Source organism: Onychostruthus taczanowskii, unplaced genomic scaffold (genome assembly GCF_017590055.1).
Source record: "Onychostruthus taczanowskii isolate IOZ18803 unplaced genomic scaffold, ASM1759005v1 scaffold61, whole genome shotgun sequence".
Taxonomy (NCBI): Eukaryota; Metazoa; Chordata; class Aves; order Passeriformes; family Passeridae; genus Onychostruthus; species Onychostruthus taczanowskii.
Window position 1 is genome coordinate 6,018,994 of NW_024503790.1, and position 13,685 is coordinate 6,032,678.

The window sequence follows — 13,685 nt, forward strand, 5'->3', positions numbered from 1 at the left end:
GGGGGGGCTGAAAAGCAATTAAAAAAAAAAAGATTTCTAAATTATTAACATTTTTTAAATTATTAATGTTATTGGTGCCTCCGTGTGAGCCCGCAGATAAACTGCGCTTTGTACTGGCACTAATAATTTATAGCCCAACCAGAGCCCCGTGGTGTGGAGACAATCCAAAAATACACCAAGTTCTGTCTTGTCAGTGTTCCCCGAGCGAATCTGCCCGTGCAGGATCCTTCTCCCCCCCCTGCCCACCCCAAAACCCCAGCGTGACCCCCCCCCAATAAATGCTGATGAGGGAGTTTAATCATCACCATACAAACACGTCAGGCTCTCAAGGTAATGAGCTCCTCTCATTATTTTGGGGGCAGGGGGTGATGCAGCTGTCCCCCAGCACACACTGGTGGGATGGACACGTCCCTGTGGCCAGCAGCCACCCAGGGCCAGGCTCTGGTCACCCCCACGCTCTGTGCTGTGCCCAAGCTCTGCCAGGCTCCAGTCACGGCTGAATATTCGGTGCCACCCTTTTGTCACACCCTGTCCCTCCCTGTGCGTGCTCCCATGTGTCACCCCGGCCCTGTGGCACACAGCTCTGCCCCTCAGCCACCAGAGCTGAGTTTGCAGGGGCTCTGCAGTGCCTGGCACAGCCCAGCCCAGCCCCAGCTGGTGCCACCTCCCCACGGGGCCGGGGCAGGTTTGTGTTTGTGCCCGATAAGCAAATCCTTCCTCCACAGCAATCCCTTCCTGCCCCCAGAGAAGCCAATCACATCAAACAGAGTGGAAAAGAAGACAGCCTCTTCATTAACCTAACAAGGAGCCCTGGGGATTCACACTCTGGAGCAGAGATCCTCCTGCAGCTCCTGCTGATGCTCTGCTCCTGAGCCAGGCAGGGACGTGCCAGCCCTGCACACCTCGGGCAGGGAGCAGCACAGGACACATCCTGGCATGGCTCTGCCCTTCAGCCACGCTCCAGCCCTCTGAACAGCGTCCTCTCTGCCACGTCCCTGCCTCTGCCTGCTGCAGCTATCTGCCTCCCCTGTGGGAGAGCACTGGGGACAGGGCAGGGCTTTGCTGGGGCAGACTGGGCCAGTGGCAGCAGGCTCTGCTCACCCGAGGGCAGGTGAGGAGCACCCACCCCTGGAGGGATGCTCCACCCCTGGAGGCATGCTCCAGCTGTGGAGGCATGCTCCAGCTGTGGAGGCATGCCCTACCTGTGGAGGGATGCTCCAGCTGTGGAGGGACCTATGGAGGGATGCTCCAGCTGTGGAGGGACCTATGGAGGGATGCTCCAGCTGTGGAGGGACCTATGGAGGGATGCTCCAGCTGTGGAGGCATGCTCCAGCTGTGGAGGCATGCTCCAGCTGTGGAGGCATGCTCCAGCTGTGGAGGCATGCTCCAGCTGTGGAGGCATGCCCTACCTGTGGAGGGATGCTCCAGCTGTGGAGCGATGCTCCAGCTGTGCAGAGATGCTCCAGCTGTGGAGGGACCTGTGGAGGGATGCTCCAGCTGTGGAGCGATGCTCCAGCTGTGCAGAGATGCTCCAGCTGTGGAGGGACCTGTGGAAGTATACTCCACCCATGGAGGGATGCTCCAGCTGTGCAGGGACCTGTGCAGGGAGATGCTCCACCCCTGGCGGGATGCTCCAGCTGTGGAGGAACCTGTGGAGGGATTCTCCACCCATGGAGGGATGCTCCAGCTGTGCAGGGACCTGTGCAGGGATGCTCCACCCCTGGAGGGATGCTCGTGATCCTGCAACCTCCTGGTGCCCCCTTTAGGCACAGCCCAGGACGTGCTGGATGCACCAGCTCCCTCCAAAAATCTGGGAAAACCTTCCAGCAGCCCTCAGTGCCTGTGGGACCCATCCCGGGACTTCAGGACCTCCAGACACTGCTCCAGCCCCAGGAGAAGGCAGCAACACCACCTCACCATTCCCATCCCGAAATGCCAGGGAGGGCTGGCACTGCCAGCATCTCACCCCTTTGCTCCACACCACAAATCTCTTACTCCAGCCCAAATCTCTTCCTGCAGAGATCCCCAATGCTCAGATGGACACAAACTCTTGAGACAAGAGAAGGACCCCCCCTCACCTCCCCTGCAAACACAGAGCACTGCAGCTGCTGAGCCCTCCAGCAGGAAAAGCACAGCCCCAGGGGTGGTGACAGAGGGAACCAGCACTTACAGCCAGCCAAGGGGAGATTCCTCCACAAAAATGGAGAAAGGCTCTGCAGGAAGCCCTTCAGCACCACCAGGCCATGACAAACACCCAGCACTGCAGCCCAGGCACCCCCCAGTGCACACAGGGCTCAGGGACATCCCCCAGACCCATCCCAAATGAGTGCAGAGCTCAGGAACATCTCCCAGATCAATCTCAAAGGAATCCAGGGATCAGGAACATCTCCCAAACGAGTCCAGGGCTCGGGGCCATCTCCCAAACCCACCCCAAGCAAGTCCAGGACTTGGGGCCATCTCCATCCCAAATGACTCCAGAGCTCAGGAACATCTCCATCACAAATCACTCCAGGGCTCGTGGCCATCTCCATCCCAAGCATCTCCAGGGCTCGGGAACATCTCCCAGACCCATCCTAAATGAGTCCAGAGCACAGGATCATCTCCCAAATAACTCCAGGGCTCAGGAACATCTCCCAGACCCATCCTAAATGAGTCCAGAGCACAGGAACATCTCCCAAACAAGTCCAGAGCACAGGAACATCTCCCAAACCCATCCCAAACAAGTCCAGGACTCAAGACCATCTCCCAAACAAGTCCAGGGCTCAGGAACATCTCCCAGACCCATCCTAAATAACTCCAGGACTCAGGACCATCTCCCAAACAAGTCCAGGGCTCAGGAACATCTCCCAGACCCATCCCAAACAAGTCCAGGACTCAGGACCATCTCCCAAACAAGTCCAGGGCTCAGGAACATCTCCCAGACCCATCCTAAATAACTCCAGGACTCAGGACCGTCTCCCAAACGAGTCCAGGGCTCGGGGCCATCTCCATCCCAAGTGACTCCAGGGCTCGGGGCCATCCCCCAGCCCACCCCGGTGGCAGCAGAGCCTGCGGTGCCCGCGGTGCCAGCCCTACCTCCGTGGCTGGGCACTGCCATGCTGTTGGCCAGCTGGTAGAGGCGCTGCTGCTGCTGCTCCTCGAAGGCGCCGTGCTCGTTGAGCGCCGACATCATGCGCCTGTAGTGCTCCTCCGGGGTCATCTGCGCCACCTCCTCCAGCACCGGCGTCTGCGACGTCTCTGGGGACACAGGCACAAAAATAAAGCAGCTGGGGCTCGGGTTCCAGCTGCAGAAAAGCTGGGTCTTCGCTCATATTGGTGGCGTTGATAGGAAATATCAGAGGGGGTGTGTCGGGCTGCACCGAGGGAAATATAGGTTGGGTATTAGGGAAAAGATTTTTACAGAAAGGGCGGGCTGCACCGAGGGAAATATAGGTTGGGTATTAGGGAAAAGATTTTTACAGGAAGGGCAGTAAAGTTTTTTACAGAAAGGGTGGTAAAGCTTTTCACACAAAGGTGGTGAAGTTCTGGAATGGCTGCCCAGGGAGGTGCTGGAGTCACCATCCCTGGATGGGTTTAACAAAGCCTGGTGTGGCACTGGCTGTCAGGGTTGGACTCCACGGTCTTGAAGGTCTCTTCCACCATGGGGAATCTGTGAATTCGGGGGAATTTTGGGAATTCCCAGGAGCCAGGGAGGTGCTGGAGTCACCATCCCTGGATGTGGCACTGGGTGCCAGGGTTGAGTTGAAGGGTTGGGGCTGGGTTGGACTCCGTGGTCTTGAAGGTCTCTCCCAGCCCAGTAATTCTGGGATTCTGTGTTAAACTTGACTGGTCAGCAACGCAGTGAAAGCCAGCTCATTGGTTGTTAAGGGCTGTGAAATATGTCTATTAATAATTTTCTCTCTCTAGATATGCTCACATATTTTCTTCACTGATTTTATGGGTCAGATCTCTTGTTTTTGCAGGTGTAGACCGTTTTTCCTCTACAAGAATAGTTCAGTAACTCTTTTTCACTCCACTAAATTTTCCTTGTAGGAACTTATAAACCTGTTGGTAATTCAGAATTCAGGAGAGCAAGGCCTGACAGAGCTGCCACCCATCCAAGGGACAGAGCTGCCACCCACCCAAGGGACAGAGCTGCCACCCAACCAAAGGACAGAGCTGCCACCCACCCAAGGGACAGAGCTGCCACCCAACCAAGGGACAGAGCTGCCATCCACGCAAGGGACAGTGCTGCCACATCCCCAAGGGACAGAGCTGTCCCCAGCTGCCCAGCCCCCAGAGGGACACCCAGAGCAGGCTGTTTCCCCTCTCTCCCCCTGGGGGCTCCCAAAGCCCCCCTCGGAGCAGAGGGATCCCAGCCTGGCAGGGAGGGAGGCAGACCCGCAGGGGTTTTGTGTTTACTGTAAGCACAGCTCGCAGTAATTACTGCTCTCCGCCTTGGCTGCTCCAACACTATTTTATCTTGGATCTTTCCCACAGGCAAAGCCTTTTCATTACTCAGAGAGGAACTCCCAGGCACGGGGGAAGGGGGGTGGCAGGGCTGGCAGTCACAGGAGCGCTGCAGGGCTGGGGTGACAGGGTGACAGGGCCACCCTCCCGTGTGTGCCCCAATTCCTGCTGCAGGACTGGCCCCAGAGCCACAGGGGTGGCACTTGTCACAGCCCAGGCACTGGAAATGCTGCTGGGAGGGGCTGTGGGTCTGTGCCACAGGGGACAGAGGGGCTCCCACCAGCAAAGGTGAGTGTGGGGCAGCCAGGAACAGCCTGGGACACACAGGGGCTGAGGGAGCTCAGGGACTGGTGCTGCCTTTGTCTGACACCCAACCCACGGGGCTGGGCCTTTGGGGGGTGAAACTTTCCACAGGCTGTGATGAAACCACCACCCCCTCCCCAAAACAGGGGAGGGAAACTCATCATCATCACCACCAGCTCATCATCATCCCAATAGAAATGAAATATAACAGTAATAAAACATAAAAATAAATAGCAATGAATAATGAGTAACTACAATAACAATAATAATTATAGTAATTATAGTGATAATAATAATAATAATAATAATAATAATAATAATAATAATAATAATAATAATAATAATAACAGAGTGTGAGCTGCACAACATTTCCACACCAAAGGGCTGCATCCCTGGCTCCCCAGAGCAAAGGGGAAATGATTCCAGCTCGCTCAGCTCTCCAGCAGGGTGAGGGCTCTCCTCACACACACCCTGGCTGCCCTGCAGCCTCGTGCCCCAGTGACACACATCTGCACCCCCTGCCTCTCCCCGGGCAGCTCCCAGCCCTGCTGGGATCAGAGCTGGGCTCCCACCCTGCCCTGGGTCCCCCAGCCCCAAAACCCAGACCCCAAGGGCAGGGGCTGCTCTGGGCACAGCCGTGCTCTGCCTGCTCCCCCAACCCCACCCCAAAGCTGCAGGACACCCCTGGAAGCAGCAGGGGAGGGAGGAGAGGGCAGAATTCCCTGCCAGGTCTCCTTCCCAGCAGGGAGGATTCCCTCCTCCTCCTCCTCCTCCCCCAGGGATGCAGAAGCTCACTGTTTCAGTTCCCTCCTGATGCTCTTACCCAAAGGTCTCAGGAGCAAAGCCACAGACCTGATTTAGAAAAACACTGATTTTTTTTTTTTTTTTCCCCCACAGCTGTGTCATTAGAGCAAAAAAAGGGAGGGGGGAGGGGATTTAATAACACTTAATTACCATAAACTCTATCGGATCAGCCGCAGAGCAGCTTTCAGGTGCGAGGAGGGGAGGGAGAATGGGGGTGGCGAGGGGAGGCTAAGAGGAAGGAGGAATCCAGGGAAAGGCTGGATTTCCATGCTTAAAACTTGGAAGATTTCACATGACTCAGCCAGCAGTAATTCCAGCTTTGCTGGAGCTTTGCTGTCTGCTTTTGTCATTACCAGGGGTAATGCGGGAGACTGATCTCGCCAAATCTCCCGCAGCCGCCAGGTGTGAAATGGACTCTGGCACAGCCCCGGGCAGGCAGAGCCAAGCCAGGCATCTGCTGGGCCCTCTACAGACCCAGCACATCCCCCTGAGCACCCAGCCCAGCTCTCCCATCTCCCAGCCTCTGCCAGGGCACAGCCAGGGGAGCTCGGGCTCTCGGGCACTCAGGTCCTGCAGAGCCAAGGACATGTCACTGCTGCATGGCCTCTCCAGGACATGTCACTCCTGCACGGCCTCTCCAGGACATGTCACTGCTGCACGGCCTCTCCAGGACATGTCACTCCTGCACGGCCTCTCCAGGACATGTCACTCCTGCATGGCCTCTCCAGGACATTTCAGTGCTGCACGGCCTCTCCAGGACATGTCACTGCTGCACGGCCTCTCCAGGACATGTCACTCCTGCATGGCCTCTCCAGGACATGTCACTCCTGCATGGTCTCTCCAGGACATTTTCCCAGGCTCATCCTCCCCAGGCAACCCCAGGAACACCCAGCCTGTCCATCCTCCCCTCCAGTCCTACAACAAACCCATGACAGGCCAAGGTTCCTTTTATTCAACCCCAAGCTGAGCTCAAGGACCTGCAGCAAACCCATCTCCCCCAGACCCCAGGCCAGGCCTTGGTCAGCAGCTTCAGGGGTTTTTGCTGCCTGTGCCCACTCCCAGCAGCCTGGCTTTGGGGGGCACTGATGTTGTCAGCAAGAACGGAGCCAAAACCTCATTTCTTCCCCTGACCTAACTGGGCAGTGCCAAAGCCACCAGCAATGGATGTCCCCCCAAAGGAGAGGGACAAACAACAGAGGCTGGGTTTGAACTGCTCAGCTGCAGTCCAGCTCTGGTTCTGGGCTCCTCTGTTAAGCAGAGTTCTTGTTTTGGTTTAAGTGGTCCCCAGCAGCACAGAGAGGAGGATGGCAGCAGCAGCCTGTCAGCTCATCCCCACCCAGGGGCTGAGCCCCAGGTCCTTCCCTACGTGTGTTTTCCAGCACTGCATGCAGCCTGCTCTTCCATCACTGCATCCAGCACTGCATGCAGCCTGCTCTTCCATCACTGCATCCAGCACTGCATGCAGCCTGCTCTTCCATCACTGCATCCAGCACTGCATGCAGCCTGCTCTTCCATCACTGCATCCAGCACTGCATGCAGCCTGCTCTCCCAGCACTGCATGCAGCACTGCATGCAGCCTGCTCTCCCAGCACTGCATGCAGCCTGCTCTCCCACCTCCCCGAGCTCCTACCACACGGATTTTTCAGCTGCTCCAGCGGGAATGAAACACTCTTCCCGATTTTCCCTTCCCCATCCTCCAGCCACCCTCCAGTCTCGAGGAGCTGGAGAAGGAGCTCTGCAGGCAGGCAGGAGAGGCTCCAGTGGGGAAGGAGCCGTGTCCCCCCTGCCCAGCCCTGGCTCCCAGAACGTTCTGCTCCGTTTGACAGCGGCCCCGTTTCCCCAGACAGGGCTCCCTTTTGATCTCCGGAGTGAGCTCTGGGGAGGGGGCAGGGCAGGGATGGAGGCTGCTTCCCTCTGGAAGGGTTTCCAGTCCTACAGGTGTTTTTTCACTCAGCCAGGGAGCAGCAGTGATTTCCTTGGCTGCCTCTGCTCCCCTCGCCACGCCAGGAGCGGCCACGGCAGCGCCAGCGGAGCCACGGGGTCACTGCTGCTCTTCCAAAGGCTCCTCTTCCAGAGCCTCCCCTTCCAAAGGCTCCTCTTCCAGGGCCTCCCCTTCCAAAGGCTCCTCTTCCAGAGCCTGCCCTTCCAAAGGCTCCTCTTCCAGAGCCTGCCCTTCCAAAGGCTCCTCTTCCAAAGCTTCTCTTCCAGAGCCTGCCCTTCCAAGGCTCCCCTTCCAAAGGCTCCTTTTCCAAAGGTTCCTTTTCCAGAGCCTCCCCTTCCAAAGGCTCCTCTTCCAGAGGCTCCTCTTCCAGAGGCTCTTCCAGAGCCAGCCCAGCTGTGCCCGAACCAGAGCTGCTCCCAGGGCCAGTGTGGGATGGAGAGGGGCACATCCTGCTGGGATGGAGAGGGGCAGGTCCTGCTGGGATCTTTGGCATGGAGAGGGGCAGGTCCTGCCTGGGGCAGATCAGATCCTGCTGGGATCTCTGGGATGGAGAGGGGCAGATCCTGCTGGGATCTCTGGGATGGAGAGGGGCAGGTCCTGCCTGGAGCCTGTCACCACCCCAGGGATGCAGGAGGTGCAGGAGCAGCCCCTCCACGAGGCACAGGACCACCAGGCTGCAGGAAAAGGGGTCCCAGGAGATGCTGCAGCCCTGGCTCCTCCAGCAGGACATTTGGGAATGGTTTGCCACACGAGGTGGGTCCTCCTGGTCCCAAGCAGAGCTGGGAACACAGGGACTGCTCTCCCCGTGGCACAGAGATGCTGCTGGAACCACAGCAGGGTGGGAGCTCTGTCACTGCTGGGGACACAAACCTTGGGGGTAGCCCCCTCCTGTCACCCGCTTTTCACAGCAGGGAACAGCCCCAAAGCACAGAAACCTCAGCTCCTCACCATTCCAATGGAATTCCAGCATCAGCACAGCCTGGGCTAAAATTCCTGCACATCTCTGGAGGGAACAGGGGCTCCCCAGGGGTTTAAATAAAAACCAGGGGACATCAGCAAAAGCCCCAGCTCCTAATTTCCATTCTGTCCCACCTCAAAGTGGGAGCAGAAAATAAAACTTTGCTTTATTCAGGGCTTCCTGGGAACTCCTCTGTTAAAAAGCTGGGGGAATCCCTGAAACTCCAGGAGCCAAGGGGCAGGATTCAGATCTGAGTGCTTCCTGCAAAGCCCAGGGCTCCTCACCCTGCCCTCAGCCCACACAAATCAAGGTGGGAAGGCCAAAGGAAAGGAACAGATTGAGTTCACTTGACCCCATGCCAAAAACATCCACCTGTGCCAGCTCAGGCACTTTTTTAGGATGAATCCAAAGCAATCCCTTGGTTTCACATGGCTTGGGTGAAGTTCAGCCCATCCCCAGCCAGGCCCCCCAGGTTCTGTTCCCTGCACTCAGTTCTCAAGCACAAACTTGGAATTATGAGGGGCACAACCTCAGCAGGGACAGCAAAACAGAAAATGTGTGTCCCAGGGGCCTCAGGCCTGATGGAACAAACCTGTGGAGGCATCACCTGGAACTCACCTGCACCAGAAACATTTCAGGGATAACACAAATAGAGCAGATGGGAAAAAAAAATCAAAGAAATCATAAGGAGGAGCAGTTTAAAGGGTTCCCAGCAAAATCTGAGGCATTTCTGCTGCTAGGAAAGAGTTACTGGGCAGGAGAGGGTTACATCAAAGATAGGATTTAGGATTTTCTATAGAGTGACACCAGCACTCAACATCCTCTGAGAGAATTGTGCCTTCAGAGCATCACTGGGGCACAAGGAGGGAAGAAACAGGAACATTCTGTTCAATCAGGATGCAGGACAGGTCCCCACAATGCATCTTTACGAAGCAGAACATGAAGTATGTGCTTTAAGAGGGCTCCAGGACAAACTGCTGCCCTTGGAGATTCCCTGGATGGGTCACTGGGAATCCACCCCTGGCAGAGGCTGAGCTGGGCTGCAAGCCCACGGAGCAGGATCCAGCCTCACACAGCTGCTCTGCTTTGGGTGTTCAGCAGCCAGAGAGTGCAGGTTGAGGGATGGAGGTGGCTATTACTGACAGCTAATTAGTCTGATATTAACAACAAAGCCTTTAAGTAAACGGCCTGCAAAACCTCATTTACTCAACCTGGAGACAAACTCATTAACTGCAGGCTCCATTACCCAGCCCACTTTGCCAGTCGTAAAGAAAGTTTAAAAATCCTGTTTATAGCAAAGAACTGGAAGGCAAATCAAGAGATAAAAAAAAACCCCAAAAAACAACAAACCAAACCCTAAACAGAGAAACCTTCTGCAGATTCCATCTCTATAGGAACGGTGCCATAAATGCATAAGAGAAAACTCAGCAGCCCCATTCTCCCTGACAGGCTCCTTTTTTTCCCTTTAAAGGAGCAGATGCCAGCACGATAAGCCCGTGTGAACCTTTCATATTAAACATGTCACCGAGACATTCTGCCTGAAAAAAGTAGGAACACCCCTAAAATCCACCTTGAAGGCTGCAGCCTGCCTTTTTTTTTTTTTTTTTTTTAATCATCAAGCAATTACAGTAATTAAGAGGCAATCCCTCTCTCGCCCTGCAAGGCTCCCTCCGAGGAGATAAAGGAAAAGCAGAGCCTCCTCCTGCACCCCCAGTGCCAGACACAGCTCCCACCCCACAGCCCTCCCTCCTTAATTTCAATTAAGTTCCACTCAGGGGAAAGGAGAAGAAAGGGGAAGGGGATGGGGGAGGGAGAAGCAGCACTTACCCTTCGGGGACTCACTTCGGGCTTTCTTGCTCTCCAAAGGACACTCACTGCTGCTGTTGGGAGAACATACTCTTCTCTTGCCTAAAATTTCATCTGGGAGAGAGATGAGAGAGCTGAGTGTCAGGGAAGGCTGCACTTTCCTCCTTGCAGGAGCGACCAGAGAGACTTTGGTATTTTGCTGCTCTCTCTCACACACAGACACACACACACACTGATATTACCAGCAGAGAGAGAGAAAAAAAAAATGAAAGTAAGAAAAAATCATCATCTTGAGAGCCTTGATCTGCTTTCCTAATCACGCAGCCCAAAAGCACATAATGACTATTCATACACTGATCAATGCAACGTTTTCCAGCCATAAATTCTGAATCCAGTTGATTTCCTTACTGAGTTTCATCATTTGCTCTGGTGCCTTTTGTCCCCCCGGTGTTTCCACTCCTTTCATGCCCTGATGCAAAGCAACTGGGGGAGAGGAAGGGGAGGAAAAAAACAACACAGGGAAGAAAAAAAAAGAAAAAGAAAAAAAGAAAAAAAAGCACAACAGATCTCTGAATCTTCCTACCACAGTATCTCTGTCTCTCTCTCTCTGTCTCTCTCTCTCTCTCAGTCTCTCCCCCTCCCTCCCCCCTCCTCCTTCAAAACCTCAAGGTCCTCAGCAATCTTCCCCCTCTGGATTGCACGGAAACACTCAAGCCTTTTGCATTACTGCAGCCCTCCGAAGCAACACCAAATCTCTAATACACAATTACAGCGTCCCCGAGCAGATTTCGAATCAATATCCTCCCCTAATAACGCTGGGGAAACTGAAAGCATGATGGTGCATATGGGCAGGAAGGAAGAGCCTGTTTGTCACTGCAAGCATCAAATTCTCATCTATCAAGGGCTCGTTAAAGATGCACCATCTTAAAAGAAAGAAAATTATAATAATAATAATAAAAAAAAAACCTCACAAACAAGCAGCACATTTGAGTGAGAAAGGATTGGATCTGCCTGTGAGCCCAAACACTGCCAGGCTGCTGCAATGTGCCCGGAACGTGGGGGTTAAGGAAGGTTACAAACCCCCTCGGTCCTATTTATAACAACAACAACAACATCCTCGCTGTTCCAGGGGACATTTCCAGCCAAGCAACTGTCCCCTGCACTCAGGATCACTCCCATCACTGGCAATGCAGCTGAGCAGCCCAGGTTGCTGCCGTGGCAGGGATTTATCAGGGATCAGAGCACAGGGCTGAGCAGAGCAGCCCCAGCAGGTGCCTCTGCCCAGCGAGCTCCAAGTGGCGTTTCAAGGCTTTAAAGAGCACAGGCTGCCTCCAAACTCAGCTTGCCACGACCCTGTCACCAAATCCCTCGACAAAACTGGCACTGGGGACGATGCAGAAGGCAAAGCCAAGGGAGTCCAGCAGAACAGAGGGACTGGGGAGAGCCAGGGAAGAAGGACAGAAGCACCCCTGACAGCCCTGGAGCTCTCTCAGCACCCACATCCCAGCTGCCTGTCCACACAACCGGAATTTTCTCCCTCCCCCTGCCTCAGTTTACCCCTCACACAGCTCCTGCACAGCGTTCCAAGCTCGGGGGGAGCACAGGCAGAGCCCCCAGCTCCCTCCCCCTGGAATGCTCCATCCCTCACGCTGATTTTCCTGGAAGCTTCGCCCTGACACTGCAAACCCCCGGCGCTGGAGGCCAAGATCACAAATCCTGCTCCTCCTCAGGGCTGTTCTCAGCCAGGATTTGTGGCTTTGGAACAACTCGAGCCCCTCCGCTCGCCCCTCCCAGCCCGGGCTGGAGGCAGAGGAGTCTCCATGGAAAAGAGCTGGTGACAGAAGCACGGGCTCCATGTGACAGCAGTTGGAATGTGAGCAGTGAAGATTCCTTGGTTTCACAGCTCTGCCAAGGCACCTCGTTCCCCCCATCCCTGCTTCCCTCCCGCTGCTCCTCTCCCACCCCCGGGCCCATCTGCCGGCAGACACTGCTCCGGGCCCTGCTATTCCCAGCCATTCCCAGATATTCCCAGCTATTCCCAGTGTTCCCAGCCATTCCCTGCTATTCCCAGCCCATTCCCTGCTACTCCCAGCTATTCCCAGTGTTCCCAGCCATTCCCTGCTATTCCCAGCCCATTCCCTGCTACTCCCAGCTATTCCCAGTGTTCCCAGCCATTCCCTGCTATTCCCAGCCCATTCCCTGCTACTCCCAGCCATTCCCAGTGTTCCCAGCCATTCCCAGATATTCCCTGCTATTCCAAGTTCCCTGCCTATTCCCAGACATTCCCAGCCATTCCCTGCCCATTCCCATATATTCCCAGCCCATTCCCAGTTTTCCCAGCCATTCCCATATATTCCCAGCCCATTCCCAGTTTTCCCAGCCATTCCCATGCTATTCCCAGCCCATTCCCAGTTTTCCCAGCCATTCCCACATATTCCCAGCCATTCCCAGCCCATTCCCCCACACCATCAGCCCCATCTCCCTCCCAGCCGGGGCAGGGCAGGATCAGGATCCCGCAGGAGCTCTGGCCTGGCACCAGCTCCCTGTGCCCCATCCCTCAGGTGAGCAGCCAGGGGTGACACCTGGCACTGGCACAGACAGGGGGTCCTGCAGAGACCCCACATTTATCCCCAGGGGACCCTCCCAGCCCCTCAGCTTCACCGAGCCCCACGTGCTGAGGCTGCATTTGGGCTGCCCCATCCTGCAGTTCTGTGACTGAATCTCAGAATTTCCTCTTTTTATTTGTTTCTTCAGTTCAGGCAAAGCCCTGCAGTGTGGCAGAGACGCCTCTGGCCCCAGAAGTGTGGGGGCTAAATCAGCAACAGACACAGTGAGCAAGGAAAGGGGATGAAGAGCAGCATCAAGATCATCACAAAGATGTAACGACCAACCCCAAAAGGTACCGAGCCAGGAGCAAGCACAGGACTGAACTCCACTGTTCTGAGTCCCAGCTCAGTGTTTTAAGAAGTCAAACCCCACCTTTGCTCCCTGAGCTGCAGAGGCAGGTCCCACTTGCTTTAATGACTCAATTAACAGCCAGCTCCAGGGTTCAACCCCGCAGCAAGGCTCCAGCACCCATCCTCTCCTCCTCACCACCCCAGCACAGCTCTGCCAGCCCACCTCCACTGCCCAGCCCCTCCAGGGCACCCTGCACTGCCCACCCACCCCTGCATCTCCACCCAAGCCCTCCGTGCCCTCCTGACACAAAGGGCTAGGGCACCAAGATGGGAGCAGGCAGTGGCCACCCCCCCGGCTTTGCAGCAGCAGCAGCAGCAAAACCAAATATGTTTTGCAAATGAGCTGGCAGAGCAGCTCCTGGATGTCTCAGCACCCTCCCAGAGACAGGCTGTGCATTTAGTGCCTTGCTGCTCAAGGAGCACAAAGCCCCAGGACAGATTCTGCTCCTCAGCCCAGGCACCTGCA

General features: G+C 55.6%; 1 protein-coding gene across 3 annotated transcripts in view; it reads right to left on the bottom strand.

Moving 5' to 3' along the window:
- SAMD11 (sterile alpha motif domain containing 11) overlaps positions 1 to 13,685 on the bottom strand; it is an 81,873-nt gene that overhangs the window by 20,264 nt on the left and 47,924 nt on the right. For all 3 annotated transcript variants that reach the window (XM_041419708.1, XM_041419709.1, XM_041419707.1), the window contains exons 7-8: positions 10,284 to 10,376; positions 3,076 to 3,237 (exon numbers count right to left, since the gene is read on the bottom strand). In XM_041419708.1, the coding sequence (XP_041275642.1) occupies positions 3,076 to 3,237; positions 10,284 to 10,376 (255 nt within the window). The remainder of the gene's footprint in view (positions 1 to 3,075; positions 3,238 to 10,283; positions 10,377 to 13,685) is intronic.